At 35.0% G+C, this 20,659-nt stretch overlaps 1 protein-coding gene across 12 annotated transcripts in view; it reads left to right on the top strand.

Moving 5' to 3' along the window:
- The window catches only part of MYO9A (myosin IXA), a 301,754-nt gene that overhangs the window by 251,396 nt on the left and 29,699 nt on the right, over positions 1–20,659 (top strand). For all 12 annotated transcript variants that reach the window (XM_031956316.1, XM_031956313.1, XM_031956318.1 and 9 more), the window contains 4 exons: positions 7,965–8,077; positions 9,297–9,454; positions 15,357–15,580; positions 16,271–16,387. In XM_031956316.1, coding sequence (XP_031812176.1) covers positions 7,965–8,077; positions 9,297–9,454; positions 15,357–15,580; positions 16,271–16,387 — 612 coding nt within the window. The remainder of the gene's footprint in view (positions 1–7,964; positions 8,078–9,296; positions 9,455–15,356; positions 15,581–16,270; positions 16,388–20,659) is intronic.

Here is a 20,659-nt window from a genome sequence, read left to right as displayed (position 1 = left end):
TTGTTCATTTTAATGTGACATTAAGCCAGTCCTTATCTAGCTTAGGAAGAATGACAATTTCATAGAATTCTAGATTTATTGGTATAAGGGATCTAATAGGTCCTCTCTCTTCATTTTATATATGAAGAAAAAGGCTCACAGAGGCTATCAAACAGTATTTTGTGCAAGCTAATTTTGTTTTATTGCTTTTTGTTTTCTGGACAATAGATAACCTGGTTAAGAATCACTTCTGTCCCTCTCTCTACTAATGTTAAAATTGTTTGGTCTTCTTTTTCAGTCATCACCTTTACTCTTACGACTTTCACATCTATATAACTCCCATCCAAAAATCTTTTAGAAGGTTGAGATCTGAATTTCCAGCTATTTTCTTTATATTTCCATCTGGATGTAGGATTTGAATTTACAACATTCCACCCTCACAGTTGTTTCCTCACAAGTCACATAATTTGAGTATTTGTTCCTAAGATTGATTTTGAATTTGTATCCAAGATGGTTAATGCCACATGATATTTGTTCCCCAGTATTCGAGATAAGCTTCATGAATACCAGATTGTGGGTAAAAACCTTTACCTTTACCAGGTAACAAATTTATAATTTAAGATGTAGATATAAACTAGGCCAAGTTTTAGAATTTCCCTAGATAAGACTTTTTTGTCAAACTTCAGAGCATTCGTCAATTATTTATAAAAGTACTATGGTAACCCTATGGCATGGTAACCTTGGTTACCTTCTAGTCCAATTTTATGTGTTAGAATATTTCTAAACTGTTAGGTCAGTTGAATAAACTTCATTTTAGGTATCTTGTAGTTTGTAGCAACCCCAGCATTGTTGAATAGAATACCATTTCACTTGCAAAGTTCTTGATGCCAGAGATTACGTGCTCATTCTATGCCAGAAACTATGTCTTCTGTCACATTAGTCATACAATGACTATTGGTGTTAGGTCAAATTGAACTTTCAATACAATAAAGCCAACATATCTTTTTATTCCAGTAAATTGCTAACTGGCTATACTTGTCATCTTATGTATATGAAATAATGGTTAAAGAACTTAGACTGAAAGTCTTCATTGAATGATAAGCCATTTTCTAGAGTCTTAATCCCTGCCAAGATGAGCATTTACAGGAACCCATAAAGAAATACTATTCTCTGCTCTGAAATATTTGACAACACTGAAAGCCTTTTGTTCTTAGGGTAAAATAAAAGAATTTTAGAGCTGGAAAACCTTAAAAATCATTTGGTCCAAACTACTCATTTACTAATGATGAATGGAAAAAAAGAGGTTAAATAATTTGGCAAGATTACAGCTGATGAGTGCAAGAGATAAAACTCACTTCTTTTGATTTCCAGACTTGTGTTTGGTGACTAAAATGGATAGTTACTACAAGGATATTATATATGTTCCCTTTGTCCACTTCCGTGGATGAGGAACTTGTGAATTCTCATTGTTTTTTGCAAGACTTGTAAGTATCAAATGTCTGAGGCCAGATTTGAACTTAGTTCCTCCTGGCTCCAGGGCTAGTGTTCTATTCTGAATTCTTTGTCCAAAGATTTGTTCTTTACTATTCTTTCATTGTGGGTTACTTAAGTAGGATACTTAGTACACACCTGGTCCCAGTTTCACATTGATTGCAGAAGTTTTTGACTTAGGATATTATTTATACTCAAAAGACCTAGGTAGAACTTCATAGGCTTCTCATATTGGATATTTCACTACCTGATATAGTAGCCCATCAGTAGTTTTCTTAAAAGTGTCTTCATCCCCAAAGAGTAGACCATCATTCTTTAAGCATTATGTTCTTTTCTTTTATCTAGCCGTATCATATGGGTGGCCCATGAAGGTGGCATAGTTGGGAAAATACTCTTAGGCTTAGAATTCAGAAGACTCATCTTCATGAATTAAAATCTGGCCTCAGATACTTAATTTGCCCTGGTTGCCTCAGTTTCTCATCTGGAAAAGGAAATTATAAACGACTCTAATATCTTTGTCAAGAAAACGCTATATGGGATCATGAAGAATCAGGCATGATTGAAATGGCTGAACAATTAGAACAAGCAAATCACCTTTATTGGTTCATTCTGTTCCTGCAGCTCCCAGTAGTCATCTATATTCAGCAGAGTCAAAAACCTATGTACGTACAAATCTGCAACTTGGAAGATTTCATTTTCTGAGGGAAGAATCAGTGGGTATCATTGCTAAGGTGGTTGTTTTTCAAAATCATTCAATCTAACATTCATTTATTAAACATCTACTATGTGCCAGATACAATAGTAGGTACTATACATACAATTACAAACTTAGAAAGCTTCTTCTCTCTAAGAGCTTCCATTCCACTGGGGCATACAAAAGCATATTCACAAATAAAGGGAAGAGGTGTAGTGGTGACGGTGATAATGTGTAATGATAAAGGAGGACAGATGAATAACTGATGCTATATGAAAGGACCTCTCGAATGGAGATTGCACTTTAGCTGAGCCTTGGAAGGAGCTGAAGATGTCAAAAAAAGTTAGAGGCAATGGGAATAGTCTACCATATCTCTGAGGGAAACGGTGCATTCTGGTAGAAAGGGAAGAGCAAGTAGGCTAGTTTGGCTGGAGCATGAAGTGCACAAAAAAGTGATGTAGCATCAGCCCAGGGCCTTCCCCTCCAGCCTTACTTTCTGCTGCCCTCTAGAACTTCCCATGTCAAACCTGCACACTAATCGGGCTTCTAAGCCTTTCCTCAAAGTCACTGGCAGGAAGAATCCACCCTGTCTCCCCCCCCCACCCCCACCCCCACCCTTTAGTGTCCTCTCTCTTTTGAAGATTTACAGCCTTGTCTGTGTTATTCTTATGGTGCTTATGATAGAAAATCTTGTGTATTCTTACAAATGCTTTGAACACAATTGTGCTCCATAACTATTTATTGTTTTCTATTCCATGGTTGTCCATAAGCACACTTTCTCGCTTTCAGTAATCCAAAGAGACTGAAGACTGAAGAAAATCTCAAATTATATGCTCCAGAGAAGAGATATACAGAAGAGTGAAATAGCAACAAGTGATTATAATTAATTTAGCAAGTTAATATCACTGCCTTATAGAGTGTTTGCACATTATATAGTTTGAAATTAACTACTTGTAATAAATTTTCTAAAACATTTCTATATTAGTCATTTTATGAAAGAAAATTCAGGAAGGAGAGAAAGAAAAAGAAAGTGAGTGAGTGAAAAACAGTACACTTCAGTCTGTATTCAGGCAACATTAGTTATTCCTCTGGAGGCAGATAGCATTTTTCATCATGAGTCCTTTGGGATTGTCTTGTAGCGTTGTATTAATGAGAATAGTTAATTCATTTACTCGGTTCTTCATTGTACAATATTTCTGTTACTGTATACAATGTTTTGGTTCTGCTTGGATGTTTGTGTAAGTCCAAAGTTTTTCTGAAATCATCTGCTTATCATTTCTTATAGTACAGTCATATTCCATTACAATCTTGTACCACAACTTTCCAGGTTTTTCTGAGAGCATCCTGCATATCATTTCTTATAGCACAATAGTATTCCATCACAATCATATACCACGGCTTGTTTAGCAATTCCCCAATTCATGGACATCCTTTCAAATTCCTATTCTTTGCCACCACAAAAAGAGCTGTTACAGTTTTCTACAAATAGGTTCTTTCCCCTTTAAAATTTTTTTAAAATTTAAATTTGATTTTAAATTTGAATTTCTTTGGGATCCAGATATAGTAATGGTATTCCTGCATCAAAAGGTATGCATATAGTATTATAGTCCTTTGGGCATAGTTCCAAGTTGCTTTCTAGAATGGTTGAGTCAATTCACAACTTCACCAGAACTGTATTTGTGTCCCAGTTCTTCTACATCTCTTCTAAGATTTGTCATTTTCCTTTTCTGTCATAATAGATTATCTTCATACATTCATATACCATGTACTAATAGGTTAGTCTGCTAACCAACATTGTACACAGTAACAACAGTATTGTACAATGAAGAACTAAGGATGAATTAACTAACTATTTTCAGCAATGCGATACAAGACAATCCCAAAGGATTCATGATGAAGGATGCTATTTGCTTCCAGAGTAATAAGTAATGTCGTCTGAATACAGACTGAATGTATAAATGGTACCTCTGAATTGTTTTGATTTACATTTCTGAAATCATCAGTTAGTATTCATTTTTTTTAATTTTAGCTTTTTACTGACAAAACATAGGCATGGATAATTTTTCAACATTGACCCTTGCAACCAACTTTTCCCCTCCTTCCCTCCACCCCTTCCCTAATGGCAGGTAGTCCCATACATGTTAAATATGTTAAAGTATATGTTAAATACAATGTATGTATACATATTTATACAATTGTCTTGCTACACAAGAAAAATCACATTTAGAAAAAAGGTAAAAACGTGGGAAGAAAAACAAAAATGCAAGCAAACAATAACAGAAAGTTATCGTTATTATTATTAAAGTTATTATTAACAAAAATGATATGGGCCATGGTCATTTCCCAGTATTCTTTTGCTGGGTGTAGCTGATTCTGTTCATTACTGATCAGTTGGACCTGATTTGAATCCTCTCATTGTTGAAGAGAGTCACTTCCATCAGAATTGATCAACATGTAATATTGTTGAAGTGTATAATGATCTTCTGGTTCTGCTCATTTCACTCAGCATCAGTTCATATAAGTCTCTCCAAGCCTCTCTGAAATCATCCTGCTGGTCATTTCTTACAGAACAGTAATATTCCATGACATTCATATGCCACAATTTACCCAACCATTCTCCAATTGATGGGCATCCATTCATTTTCCACCTTCTGGCCACTTACAAACAGGGCTGCCACAAACATTTTTGCACATACAGGTCCCTTTTCCTTCTTTAATATCTCTTTGGAATATAAGCCCAGTAGTAACACTGTTGGATCAAAGGATTTGCACAGTTTGACAACTTTTTGAGCATACTTCCAAATTGTTCTCCAGAACAATTCTCTGCTCACAACGCCACCAACAATGCATCAGTGTCCCAGTTTCCCCACATCCCCTCCAACATTCATCACTATCTTTTCCTGTCATCTTAGCCAAGCTGAGAGGTGTGTAGTGGTATCTCAGAGTTGTCTTAATTTGCATTTCTCTGATCAATAATGATTTGGAACACCTTTTCATATGGGTAGAAATAGTTTCCATTTCATCATTTGAAAATTGTCTGTTCATATCCTTTGCATCAGTTAGTATTCTTAAGGATTGAAAAGGAGGTAAAATTCATTTTAGGATTACTTTTTTTTTTTTTACCTTAGATCAGAAATTTGCACAAGTATATATTTGGCTTTTCCACTTAGAATTGAAATAGAATGTAAGTGTGACCCTGAAGACCAGAAACACCTTGCTGCAGTATTATGAACCTTAGAAACAGGTCTTGCATTTACCCCCTCTCTCTCCTTTAAAAGAGTTTGGCTCTGTAGCATTCTCCAAAGTTTCATATGAACCTTAGGAAATTGAGCACACCATTACCCAAAGAATTCCATCCATTCTTTCTCATCCTCTTAACTCCCTACCATCCAAGTGTGGAGCTCAAAAGAACAGAACCATCTTTGATCCCAGATAGTTTTCTGTCTTAGACCTCTCCTCATCTGCTTTGTACATTGAATACCGTAATTGATACTTATTTTATGTATTTGAAAATTTGTTATTTATTCCATATATAATTAGTCTGTTTGTACTGATATATGTGCACATCTCCAATAGAATGTAAGCTTCTTATGAATAGGATTGTTTCCATTATTGATACTTATATCCCTAGCACTTGGCATATAATAGGTGTTTAATAGATGCTAGTTGATTGATTGATGTTAAACTTGTTTAGTTCTTTTTGTGGTTATATCCTTTTGCACATCATCAAGCACTTCCAATTCTAGAATACATTTGATAGCATTACTTATCTTTCTCATCTAAAGGTTGTTTTCAGGAGGACATCTGGTTAAGCTATGTATTATCTGGTTAAGCTGTAGCATAGCTTACAGGCCTTATATTGAGACTCCATAAAGATGTCTTGTCTAGATTGTTACTAAAATTGTAAACTTGTTTTACAGAATAAAAACGATTACCTTTCTTAATATCCTTTGTACTAGTCTTCTTAATATTTTCTGTGGATTCTCAAGTTCACACAAAGGACATGCAGGTGGTTCCCCGATTTCTTGATGCCATATCCTCTAAGACTTGACTTGAGGCAATAAGGAGCTAACCTATGAGACTCTAAGTTACCCCAGAAGGTCATTTACTGATCATTTGGATCTTTTTCCAAATGCCAGGTGGAACCACACTCAATCCACACAACTGAACTCAATTTCTAGGCAGGTACCTAAGAGGACCTTTCTTGTAAATCCTTTTCTACATTTGATGATTTAAGAGTTTTCACAGATAAGTAGTGCTACTACTGATCAGATATTTTAAAAAGTATAGTTGGAGAAAAAGCTAAGGGAGTTTGACACAGTCACTCATTAAGCATATTTGGAGCCAGGTGCTAGGCATACAAATAGCAAGTGGAAATAGTCTCCATTCTCAAAAATCTTATGTTCTGTTGAAGATGTGTACATCTATCTATTGTATGGACTAATTATATGCACAATTAGGGAGGGAGGAACTGGCAGGAGAAAAGGCTTCATTTAAAAAGCTGATGCTTGAGTTATCTTGAAGTAAGGAAAAAAATCTTTGAGGAAGTAATAAGGATGGAGTTTATCATGGGAATTGGGGAAAGAAAGATGTAATAAGGAGAAAAATATTGTTTGGGTAATGGGAAAGTTGTTGTTGTGGTGGGTAGATTTATGCAGTGATTCATATATAAGCTTTTGATTTTCTTTCAGCACATCCTTATTCTACTGCTTCTATTTTTCTTCATCCATGTTCCATTGAGTATAACTTCATGGACTAGCCCCAGCAGCTCCCCAAATCCACACAGATAACTTGTATGGTGAAAGATGCATTTATTTTTCTATATTTGAAATCAGGTGATGCTTTTTGTCTGTTTTAGAATAGGCAAGAGTAAAAATCTGTTTTAAACAATGAAGCAGTGTGAATAGCAGGTATCCATGTAAGATTGACGTGTATGTAAATAGTATACCTATAAAGCCCCTTTCCATGTTACTTGATGGTTATAATCTTAAAGGTCATATAGTCCAACTTTCTCATTTTACAGGTAAGGAGATAAACCCAAGTGGCTTAAGTATTGACTCAGCGGTCATATAGATAATGAGTAACAGAGTTGAGATCAGAACTCTGCTCTCTTAGGCATTATTTTGAGTCTGGTTCCTGACTTATAATTCAATTAGACAATCACAACATAGAGTTCCTTCCAGTTCTAAAATTCTATGATTCTTTTCTAATTTGATTTTTCTAAATGAAATAGAAAAAAAAGATATAGTTAATTCTCATATTAGAATCCTGGCACAGTTTTAATGGATGGGAAATGACGTTTCTAAGTGGTATTCCAATCTTGATATAGCCCTGTATTTAAGTTGCTAATAGAGTGTTTATAAACCATTTAGCCATTTTATTTTAGTAGTCAAGATTAAATTCATTTGATATTTAATAAGACTGCATACAATCTAACACACTTCAACTGCTTGAAATAACTGTACTTAACTTTTAAAATGTCTGTGGAAATTTTCTTACCTGTTCAGTGGAACAGATCTAATTTTGAAATTACAATGCAAATAAAGATCCTTCTTGGGCTGAAAACATGAGCCAAGAGGCCTATTTTATTGCTCTTCAGAAGACAAACTTCTGTCGCAGACTAAGTCATTGATATATAATTCAAGCTTCTGATTAAATCTGATGTTTCTTTGTTATTAATCATATTTGTTTATTTTCAGTTCACTGCTATAACTTCTTTAATTCCTATGTAGTTTCCAAGATTTGTGTTTCACTTTAAATGTTATCAAGCAGTCATGTAATTTTAAAGCCTTTATTGCAGACTTTGCAGCGTTTTGCTTCAGCAGAAGGCCAAACAAAGCTTCATAAAACTATGTCCCAGGGAGAGATTACAGAGTTAACAGCTGTACAGAAGACTTCTGTTCCTGATGGAAGGTATATTTGACCTTGCAATAAAAGGTTTGACAAGAATAAGTGCAATCCATTGGTCTGACATCTTATTAGCTTAAATCTTTAATTTCTCAACACTAACACTTTTTCCCAGTTTTAATTAAGACTCATTTAAAGATAACAAAAATTGCCTTCGGTGGAAAGTTGTGGTAGAGATATGTTGTATTGGAAGGCATGTATTACTAGCAAAAAAGAAACTTACATTCTAATAAACACTAACTATGTCACTTAATAGATTAACTCATCTTGAGGTAGTGCTTTCTTGTTAGAGCTGGATCAGTCTTATAGATCAATCTTGTTCAATTTCTTTATTTGATGAGAAAATGAAACCCAAAGACATTGTGATTTCCTCAAAGGCTCAGTAGATTTGGAATGAGAACTCAGATTCTTGATTCCCTTGTTATCTTCCACTATACCAATTACTTCTCAGGGTCTCAATTTCTTCAACTATAAAATGAGAAAAGATGAATTAGATCCTCTCAAGTCTCGCCATTAAAATTATGAGAGTATCTTAAAATTTTCTGATTATACAAATGGAAGCAGAGAGAAGATAATACATATCTTGCTTACATTATTTTAATATTTGAATTAATGTTGTATGTTCATGTATAGAAAGAGTATTCTCTATTTCATTTCTTTTGCAAAAAGACCACAGTTAAATGCTTTTAGCTTTTCCTCTAAGTATATCACAAGTACATGAAATCTAAAAAAAACTAAAACATACAGACAAAATTGTAAGTATTACTGAAATAATGGGGGGGAGGGGAGGAAAAGTCTCTCATCATTCAAACACCTTTTCAAAAATATTTTCACTTTTTACAAATGAAAATATTTACTCCTAAATATGAATTCTATTAAGTAGGCCTTCATTGAACACCTGATGACCATGTTTTTGGAAATGAGAGTAAGTCTTAACTCTTAACCTTACTAAGTTCGAATTCCAATGGTTATTATAGAGCACTAAACTGATACAACCCAGTTCTAGAATAGATCATAGCCAGACTGGGCCTGAAACATTTCTGACTACCTGCTTGTTGTCTGTAGTTTTTTAAACAGATAAAGTTCATACAGATTTCAAATTGAAAAGGAAAATTAATTATTTATTCTTTTGTGTCCTAGAGTAAAAGAATTAGATTATAAAGTGATTTTTTGGGACACAGTTAACTATAATTTTTATCTTTTTTTTTTTTTCTTTTTTAAACAGACCTCAAAGAGCAAAGATGAAATTCTGGGCAAAAGGGAAACATGGGGATAAGAAGTCTTCTAGAGAAAAGCTTGCTACCCAGTCAGAGTTGTTAGAGTTTTCTGTTGATTCAGAGACAGGGAGCATTGATATGTTTTCTGCCCACCATCATCCTGAAGGTAAGACGAGAAAAGAGAATGGCTTCTTTATATGTAAATCTTGAAAATGTTGCTATCACTATAGTGTTCAGAAAGGGAGTGCAGTTTACCAAATCCTCTGATTAGGTAGCACTAGAATTGCTAATTAAAAAGACTATAGCTTACATTTTATCTGTCAAAAACATTGGTAAACATGCCACATTCTGTGTAACAGATAATTCCAAGGGTCTAGGTCTGATTCTTATCTCATGAAAGAAAAAAGACACTTTTTCTACTTTTACTGTTAGTAGTAGTTGTCATAAACTGATGCAAACATAGATTTGAGTGACTTGTCCAGGGTCATATTAGTAAGTATCTGAAGCAGCACTCGAAGATGTAGATCTTCCTGACTCTAGACTCTCAGTGCTGGATCCGCAGTGCCACTTACCAGGTGGACAGAAAAAAAAAGCAATCAGTACCATTGCCTCTAACCCCTTCTAGGAGTGGAAATCTTTCCTTCTATTCCCACCTACTTGTTTTTCCACAGGCCATTCTGCTCTTTATTATTTCTACCTTAGACTCTCTAGCTATTATCGAGTAGGGCTTAAACTTTTTCCATTCTCACTGAGTGGAATTTTTACATGCTCCCAGGCATATTGATGTCTAAATCAAACATTTATAGATATTACACTATAATTTCATTTCCCCCATATCAGTTTCAAGACCCCATGTGGGGCTTCAAACCATAGTAGAAGCTGGGTTGGAGAGCACCTTCCTAGCCAGAGGCAGTTCTTCATTCTCCTCCCAGGCTTCTCTTTCCTGAGTGTGCAAAGTAACCCAGATCCTTGCTTAAGACTTCTAATTTCTAATTTTCATTCCATTTGCCCTTTCTTTCTGCTATCCCACCAAGTTCTCTGTCTGGAAGTATGTTTTATCCTAGATTGAGATATCAACAGCTCCCTTCCTAATCACTTTGAGTGCCAAACCATAGCCCAGTTGCTTACTTCACCTCTAAAAAAGTGGACTGCTATCTAAGAAAAAAGTTCTTGTCTAAAAATAGATTATAACAGGAAGAGAGTTATACTTAAAGTCCAAATCTTTGACAGAGTTTCTGCTGAGCTTCTGTCAAGGAATTAGAATGATTTTTTTGGCTGAAAGTTTTTCACATTATGTTCATCCATTCAATTAACTCTTGTATTAGATTTTTTAAGCTGTATGCAAGTTTCACTTTTCTCTTTCTAATATTTCATACTCATCAGAAGGCAAAAGGTATAATTAATTCCCATGTGATTCTATAATTTTTCTCTACCCCAAATTCAGTGTTTGTTGTTTTAGATATTGTTATGCAAATATATCTGGAGTCCCCATCAGTTGTATAAAATAAACAAGAATTATTGGTAAAATAGCAAAGAATTTCATTGGTATAGAATAACAAAGCAAAACACATACAATACACACACACACCTACACATGTCTTCTCTTTTCTCAGAAGTGAAATCCTCAAAAAGTTCACACAGTGAGTAGACTATAATGTGATTAGAGAATCTCATAGTTTTGTCTCCTGGATAAATTCCTATACTTATTTGCTACTTGGCTCTTTCTTATGCTCCTTGGTATGATCCCAAATATTTTTTTACCATTGCAATTCCACTTCAGTTCTAATAATTTTCTGCTTCGGAAAGTACCCTTCACTGCTGCCACTTGTTCAAGTTGTTGATCTTTGGTAATACTGAATGAACAATAGCATGTTTAGTTCTTTCGCTAGTAAAATCGATGTTTGGCTGATTCTCAAAAAGATCAGTCTAGACAGGTGTCCCAGTGAGCCCCAGACAGATAGTATTGAAGCTTTGTAAATTGTATTGACATTTCACTAAACACCAAATAATGCTGGTAGAGAAAGAATGAACCTTTCCTACATACTTGCCACTATGCTGACATTCTTTATGAATATCATAACAATCTTGCTATTACTTCCTCAAGGGAGACAGAGGAAAGCAAGTTGGAAACATTTTCTTTTCCTTTGGATTCTTAATTTGACCAATGGAAAATTTTTTTTTCTATTGACCTGCATATTTTATTATTCCAATCTTGAGAATATGCAGTAATTTCCATCTCCTTGTACAAAAAAGAAAAAGAAAAGCAAATTGTGTGTGAAATTATGAATCTCCTTTAGGTAAAAGCTTAGTTTTTGTTTTTCTTAAGATATATAATAAATTTAGCACATTAGTGCCAAAGCTGTCCAACATCTTTTTTTCCTCCAAACTTCTTTCAGTTCTTTCCTGTTCATTGATACTTTTATTCTTTGGTCTCCTTTTTGCATCACTGACATTATGTCTTCTCCCTCAAAAAAGAAAAAAAAAAGAAAAAAAAATATATATATTTTTTAATCCTTTAATTTTGTAGCCACAGAATTAAGCAAAGCAGTTAAGCAAAAGAAAACCAACTTTCTTAGAAAAATTTGTGTCCTTTTGTTTTTCTGGTTCATCATCTTCTTTGATCAGTTTTCTAAAGTGATAGGGACAAAGGAGTTTTATGCCCTCACTATTCTATTTGAGAAACAAGATTCTTTTTAAGAATCTTAAAAGCACAAAGGAGCTTTTGTAGGAGCACAAAGGCAAAAATAGATAATCTACTACCACCTCTAGGTGGTGCTCAAACACCAAATGATTTTGGAGAGGAAGAATCTGATTGCCCAAGATTCTAGCCATTGATTATTACAGGCAGTTACTTAACCCCATGGGAACTCTTAAAAAACCCTGAAAAGTTCCCACATAGCCAGGTTAGAATTTTATGTTTCCCTAAAGTCCAATGAAGCCTTTCTCTTCACAACTTATCTCTGAAGAGTCAGAAACCCTTCAACAGGATCTCATTCTACATGGAGATTTCCCCATTAGACTTCTTAACCTGTAAGGAAAAGAATTGGGATATTCCCTAATTTAGTTCTGATTTCCACTTCTTTAAAAAGAATTAATGGGAGTTATTTAAATTGTATCTGATGTTGTCACAAAGAATTAAATTCCTCATTTAATGAGATTTTTCTGTCTTTTCATGACCAAACACATAGTACTAATAAGCTTATATTATTAAAAGCCATCAACTATAAAACATAAAATTGTCCCACCTCCAAAGTATCCTGCAGTCTGATACTTTGGAAGTAATGTTTTATTACTTCTTCTGACTATATATAATCTCCTGATCACTGATTCTTTTCTTAGTCTTATGAAATTTTAAATCACGCCTTTTTTTAAATTTCCTTGTTCCTGGTCTTTCCTCTTCTGCCCTCACTTTCATCCTTAACCTGGTCTTGATTTTTCACTTCTTCTGAAGTCAACTAAGTTGTGTTTCTGGGAGAAAAAAGTAGTAATGGATATAATTGCAGAGCCATCCTTAGTGGCCTTTTAAGTATTATGGAGACAGAGAGGCACTGAAGAGTTGGAGGACATATGTTTCCTTGCTTCTTTTAAAAAAAAAAAGTGAAGAGAATAAACTAAAGATTTGCTAATGAATTTAATAGTGGTTCCTGATAAAATCATAGAAATGAGTGGTTAATAAACTTATAAAAAAGGAAGCTGTGACTAAAAAAGAACTATCATGATTTCATCATGAACAGGGAACATCAGTCTCATTCCTTTTTCTTCCCACAGTTTAATTGAAATTTAATTAGAACAGAAGAATACCACAAATGTTGTTTACCTGCATGTTATAACACCATTAGTGAAATGATGCATGCTATTTCAAAAAATAGTTTATTTCTCATCTTAAACTTACACATAGGAAAACACAAAAAGAATTGTAACTGGTGTATTGCAAATCTCCATTTCATAATACTTTTTTCAACGTTCCAGTAAAATTTATAAATGATTTTTCAAACTGTCCTGCTTAATTGTGCTTTCCTATGAACTTCTTTTCATTGGTTCTTTTTTTTGGAGACATTAGTTTTGTTAACACCCTATCAACAACAGTTCTTCCCTTGTTGATTCCCTATCACATTGTCTGCAGTGGCTTTTCTAAACCTTCTCAGCTTTCCTCAGATGCCCCAAAAAGATACTCCTCTCTTCTTAACAAGGAATATCACCTCTCAAATGTCACCAACTCTCTTTTCTCTCCCATACCACAACTCTAGACCCATCATCTTCATTATCTATTCCATTGCTCCATATTATGAAGAAGTGAATCTTCTTGCCAAAACCAACCCTTCCACTTGGTGCTCTTGAGCTCATGTCTTAAGTTGGAAGCTGTTTCAGAAAGAGCTTTTTTCACCCCATGAATAAATTCTCCTAATTTTCAGTCCCTCTCTATCTTGTGGACCACAAACATGTCAAGACGTTCTGCATCATTTAAAAAAAAAATTTGACTTTATCATCTCCTTAAGCTAAATTGTTCCAAATCTCCTCATCTTTTCACTCCTAAAAACTCCTAAAAAGTTTATACTTTTTACCTCAGTTTCCTTATCTCCAACTTCTCAATCCTCCTATTTTGTTTTACAAATCCAACTCTTAGCACAAACTGTTTTTTCCAAAGTTACTGATTGTCTCAATTACCATATTTTATTAGCCTTGGTCTTCATGTTCTTTGGAATTGAGGTACAATGAGTTATGAATTTAGAGTGAAAAGACCCTATTTCCATGTAAATTTTCATTTTTTTACTTTGGACTTGAAGTTCTAATTTTTTGAGATCTTTTAAAATCTTGACTATCTCATTCAACTTGTTGGCCATCCTTCCTTTGCATGCACACTGCATTTTGAACATGTAATGACTGCTTCCTGGACCTAGTCATTCAAACAGTTCCAAATACAATTAATTGATGTATAACACTTATCTCTTTTATCTGTCATAAGAATTATGTGCGTGACTATTAAATATTTTTTAATAATCTAGGCAAACTATACCCTTAACATTCTTTTTATTTACCAGTCTAGTAACATTGTCAATAAAGGAAATAAGGTTAGTCTGGCATCATCAGTTCTTCCATACTAACTTTTTGGGATTTTTGCTAGAGCTTTCATTATTTATTCATTTGGTGATGGGGTCTAAAAATTGATTTTAAATTCACTGGCCTATAGTTTGCATTTTCTGCTTTTTCTTCCTTTGTTGAAAATTAAGACAGAAGCAGCTACACCCAAAGAAAGAATACTGGGAAATGAATGTAAACTGTTTGCATTTTCGTTTTTCTTCCTGGGTTATTTTTACCTTCTGAATCCAATTCTCCCTGTGCAACAAGAGAACTGTTTGATTCTGCACATATATTATATCTAGGATATACTGCGACATATTTAACATATATAGGACTGCTTGCCATCTAAGGGAGGAGGTGGAGGGAGAGGGGGGGAAATTGGAACAGAAGTGAGTACAAGGGATAATGTTGTAAAAAATTACCCTGGCATGGGTTCTGTCAATAAATAGTTATTATAATTTTAAAAAAATTTTAGGCATTTTCCCTTCTCCCTATGGCACATCTATCTTTCTGCTCAATCTTTCAAAGATAATAAAAGTTATCATTTATATTGTGATTGCTTTGTGATAGATTCTATGCTAAGGTTTTTTTGTTTTTTTGTTTTTTTACAATTATTATCTCATTTAACCCTTACAACAACCCCAGAAGGTAGGTACCATGATTTATTCCTTTTTTATAGATGAGGAAACCAGGCTTAAGTGACTTGCCCAAGGTCCTATAGCTAATACATGCCTGAAATAAGATTTGAACTCGGGTCTTAATGATTCTAGCGTTTCTCTCTAGCCACTAGCTTAACAATCATCTGCTAGTTTTTTCAGTAAGCTGGAAATAATTTGTTTTTTATAAGTGGGAACCTACCTATATTTCTGGCATACTATGGTGGTTAACATTTATAAAAATGCATGAGTAAATGAAAATTTCAGGAAATGAGTACAAAACAGCTAACATAATTCATTTCATTTTATTTGCTATTTCATTTTGTATTACAGAAATAGGGCTCCATAACCCAACTCCCCCTAGGAGCCCAGATCTATCTGGAAACTTTAAGAAGGAATTCAAAGAAAACAAAGACCCTTCTCCAAAGGCAAAGCGCAAGCGCAGTGTGAAAATAACTAATGTTGCACTGGAGTCTGTCCAGTGGCAAAATGACTCTGTCCCAATCATAACAAGGGCCAGCGACTTGAAGAGCATGGATGAGTTTCTTCTTAAAAAGGTACATTCATCTCCTAAAAAAATTCACTAACAAACAACATGGAGTCTGTATCAAACTAGACACTTCCCAGGGCCCAGTCTCCATGGTAGGCATGTCACCTAGGTGGAATGTGTCCCACCAAAGTAGAATAGAATACCTCTCACCTAAGACATGATCTTCAAGAGTTACCTACGATTTCATGGTTCTTCTGCCAAATCTCAGCTAATCTTCAGCTGATCCATGGATATATGAACTGAAGCATCTCCATCTTGATGGGGATCCTACCAAGATTTGTACTTTGGTAGAGAACTTCAAAACTGACATTTGTCTTTTCAGCCTCTATGCAGCATATGAGTCATTGGAGTTGGACTTTAATGAAAAACATTGAACAAAGGGTTGGCAATGTGAAGGGAATGTATTATTTGGAAGCAAATATCTTCCTAATTGGCCAGAGCTTATCAGTCCCCAATATATTCTTTCATTGGTACATAGAGTGGGCTTCGTAGAAATGTGTCACTTTGATAAATTAGAGGGTAAGGGCTAATGATAGCTTTGAGATTCCAAGCACTGTTACAGATACTATTTCTACCATTGAAGTGTGCATGCATGTGGGGGGGGGGGGGGGGAGGTACAGAGAGGGAGGGAAAGAGAGAGATTAGTAGTGACACAGTTATTATATAAATGTACACTTATTCTTTCTTTTGTTCCTAGATGAATGACTTGGATAATGAGGACAGCAAGAAGGATACATTAGTGGATGTTATGTTTAAAAAAGCGCTGAAAGAATTTAGGCAAAACATCTTCAGCTCTTATTCATCTGCATTGGCAGTAAGTAACTATTCACTGAGTCACTTAATAATAATTCAACAAATTGAAACATTGGGCTGAAGATACAGAGGTCTTGGTGAACTTAGAAATCTCCAGTCCCTAGAACTCTTTTTTTCCTTTATTGGAGAAGATGGGAAAACCTTATTTACTGGCAGAATAATAGCTTTAACTTTTGAGTTCTTCCTATAAAAAGTTCTTTTTCAAATTTGCTTTTTTATTTTTCTTTTTAAAGACTGTCTCTCCCTATTTCATTTTTTTGGAAGTAAAAAGGCTCCTCATAGCACATAATCCATAATCCTACAAGTAATTGGTATAAAAGCTTTAACCAGTTTCTTTTCTACTCTGGGCTGGTTTGGCACTTCTTAGACAACTAGGTCCCCCTGCACTTCACCCCATTTGCAGATAGTTTTGATGCCAGATCTAGTGCAGGCACCTGATTAACAGCCCACTGCATAGCACATTTCAGTACTGTAGCCTGTACAGCCATTCCCCAATTTATGGGTACCCCTATAGATTCCTATTCTTCACCACCTCAAAAACAGCTATAAATATTTTTGTAGATATTTCTATATAACTTGTCATCCTTAGAACTTATCAGTCCCTTAAACTACCTTTCCTGTAATTCTCTTTTCTCCCTTTTGCTTCCTATTTTCCAGTCTAGCGAAAAGTATTTCTGTTCCCAACTCTGCATATGTGCATTTGTGTACATTCTTCTTTTTTGGACCAATTGACATGAGAGTGAAGTTCAGTGTTAGCTAGTTTCCCCCATTCCCTTCTACTTGCATGTGTAGTGTGTACTTACGTATCCTGATTCTGTGAAATAATTTCTCCTCCCAACCCTTCCCCTTCTCCTCTTCCCAAAGTATTCCTCTTTTCCTCCCTTTTCATTGTCTTTTAAGTTCCCCAAGATATAACAGAACCATGCCTAGGCTTTCTTTCTAATTACATTCCTCTATGATCCCTGATGATGAAAGAGTTCAAAGAGGACACATACATCATCTAACTCATATCTGAGTGTAAACAGTTTATCCTTGTAAAGTCCCTTTTCATTATTCATTCTATGTTTGCCCTTTATATTTCTCTTAACTTCTGTGTTTGATGTTCAAGATTTCTATGTAGGTCTAGTCTTTTCATTAGGGTTAGTCCTGCATTTATTTCATTAGAAGTCCATTTTTCCCTCGTAGCATTGTAGTTAGTTATTCTTGGTTGCAAACCAATATTTTTTTTGTTCTAATATATTCATGCCAAATTATTCTTTTTTCTAATGGTAACTGCTAAATTATATGTGCTTCTGACTATGTTTCCTTACCTGAAAACACTACCCCCAGGGGAAGAAAGGTTCCCTTCTCAGTCCGCCTTAGATCTGTGACCTACAACTGGACAGTGAGCAATAAAGCTGCCAGTTGATTCTTCTTACAAGTGTAGTATCCTATACTTGTGTGTGTGTGTGTGTGTGTGTGTGTGTGTGTACCCCTTGATGTGTTTCTAAAACATCCTGTTATCATTATTCAGAGCCTTTCCCTGGGTACAGAAAATTTCCAATGTGCTGCATGCTCCTGGGCAGACTGGAATCCTTGTGCCCACAGATCTCTCTCTATATATACCAAACTGGGCTGTAACACAACTCACTTTTTCTGAATTTCCCCATCAGTGTTCTGCCTGGCATGTTTTCTAGATTTTTATGAAGGAGTGGGAGAAGGATAACTTGGAACTGAGTTTACTACTTACTGCTATTCTGCCATCTTGGCTCCATACTCCCCTCCTCTTTTATTGCTAATATTCATTTTATTTGCTGTATAACAAAAATATATAACATATTTTGTCTTCTATATAACATTGATACATACGTGCATATATAGACATAGACACAGACATATACAGGTGTGTGTGTATATATATGTGTGTATATGTATAGGTATTATATGTATAGATATTGCTAGCCCCTAACCTCATCCTATTTCCCCAAAATTTCATGTTTGTCATAGTATTTCTGCTCTCTCTACCCTCCTCCAGAAAGAGAATAATCATCTCTGCCCCCCTACCTCCTTCTATGTTGTCAGAAGCATTTCATTAGCACAAGAGTTAGAGTTAATGTATATATACTCAGCTAGAATAACTGATCCCCCACCTACTAGAAAACCCTAAACAGATATTGTGTACCAGTCACCTTGCCTTGATATGATGGATTTAGCCTCCATAGAAATCAACACTGAATATAGGGCTTAGACTATTTGGCACAGAATCAATAAAGGAATAAATTAACATCAACCTCCATAGGCTAAGCTCCCTCAGTTTCTTCCAGAATAAGCAGATTCTGCCAATTTATAACCACACTTAGAAATCCAGGACTTCTAGCTGATTATTTCCTGATCTGGAAATGAGGAAAGAGTTCTATGCAATAAAACACAGTTCCTGAATACTGATGAGCTCATGGAAAGTCAGTGCCAAAGAATCAAGGTTAGAGAAAACTCTGTAGCAAGGACTCCCTCAGTATCACTGCTGTTTTCTTCATGGTCTTTTCTGAGGGAGCCATTTGCTAGTTTTTGTTTTGTTTACATCCTGCTTTGGTTAATGGACCATGGTGTATAGGACTCTAGTCAGCTTGTTGATCACCATAGTGTGTGAGAGTGGTGGGGTATAGAGAAAGGCAGGCTAGATAGATTGAGACTCTCTGCCCTGATCATCTTCACTTCTCTTCTGTAATCTTAAATGTCCCAGGATAATCTCTCCCTGTCGCATTAGCTTCATTTCCATCTTGAAGTGCTTTTAAGTTCTCGTTCTCCTTCTTTTCTTGAACACAACTAGCATCTTAAGGAGTTTGGAGGCAGAGGAATTAGCCTGAGACACAGAGCTTGTCATATGGGTTCTACCTATGATTTTTCCTACAGAGTTAAAGACTTTGACTAGATAGAAAGTAATTAGTGTTGTCTCTTATACTGGGGATTGTGAATAAAGTATTTTATAAACTTTAAAGCAGGGTATAAATGTAAATTGTTAATAACATAATGCCACATTTAATACTCAGAGTAATAAGCAACTTTACTGTCACATTTCTTCCCTTTCCTTTTTTTTTTTTTTTTTTTTTGCTTTAATACTACTGTCAGATTGCTAACAGATGCTCAATTTAGTAGTGTGTATTTGAATAATCTTGTCAAATCAGTTAATGAAGAAACTCTTTGATGGCCATTGAGTGGAAAAACAAACTAATTTTCACTATTCTAAGTACTCTTTGCTGGCTATTGAATGGAAAAAGTTAGATTCTATGAATATAAACTGTATTACTCTATGTAGTTGGAGCTAATATATTTTATGAGTAGTTCCAGTGATCATGTTCTTTGAAAAGAATTTATTGATCCTAACTTTTTTTTTTAATCTCCTGGTTTTATTTAATTTACTTCACAAAATCAATTCATGTGGCCTTTCCCCCTCCCCCTTTTTTTTTTTTAAACTATCCCAGTCTGCCATTTCTTATAGCACAATAGTACTCTACAATCATATGCCACAAGTTGTTCAGCCATTTTGCAATTGATGGGCATCCCTTTATTTTCCATTATATAGGTCCTTTATCTTTTTTTTAAATCTCTTTGAAGAACTAACTCAGTAATGTTACTTATGGGACAAAGGATACAGTTTTCTGGCCCTTTGGGCATAGTTCCAAACTGTTCTATAGAATCATTGGAAAAATCAACTTTACCAATAGTATATTATTATCTCTATTTTTCCATATTCTTTCCACCGATCCTAATTTTTTATTTCAATAACTTAGTACAAGTTACATCAGTGTTCATCTTAAAAATTATATTTCATGAGAGGCAAAGCCAAGATAGTGGAGAAAAGGCAGGCACTCTCCTGAGCTTTTCCCCAAAGCCCTCTGAACACCTTTCAGGAATGCTCTAAAAATAATTCTGGAATGGTAGAATCTGCAAAAAGATGGGATGAAATAATTTTCCAGCCTTAGACAACTTAGAAAGTCTGTCACACAAGGATAAGAGTGGAATGCAGTCTAATGCAAGCTGTGCCAGCATTCACCAGATTTCAGCAAACCAGGCCTTCAACAAACCAGGTCTTGGGAGCTGCAGTGACTGTTTCTGGAGTTGAACAGCTGGTCAGAAGAAAATTATGGAGTTCTTTTTGCTGACACTAAAGACAGAGTGCATACTCAGATCTGGGTGGCAGTACCAGGACAAGTTGGAGCACTAGCATACCAGAACAAGGACTCTCATCACAGTTCCCAGGGAGAAAAGAGAACACATAGTTCAAGGAATTGTTTTT

The sequence above is a fragment of the Sarcophilus harrisii genome, chromosome 2, assembly GCF_902635505.1.
Source record: "Sarcophilus harrisii chromosome 2, mSarHar1.11, whole genome shotgun sequence".
In the NCBI taxonomy this organism is placed as follows: Eukaryota; Metazoa; Chordata; class Mammalia; order Dasyuromorphia; family Dasyuridae; genus Sarcophilus; species Sarcophilus harrisii.
The sequence above is the reverse complement of the archived record's forward strand: the minus strand, read 5'-3'. Positions and strand labels throughout refer to the sequence as shown.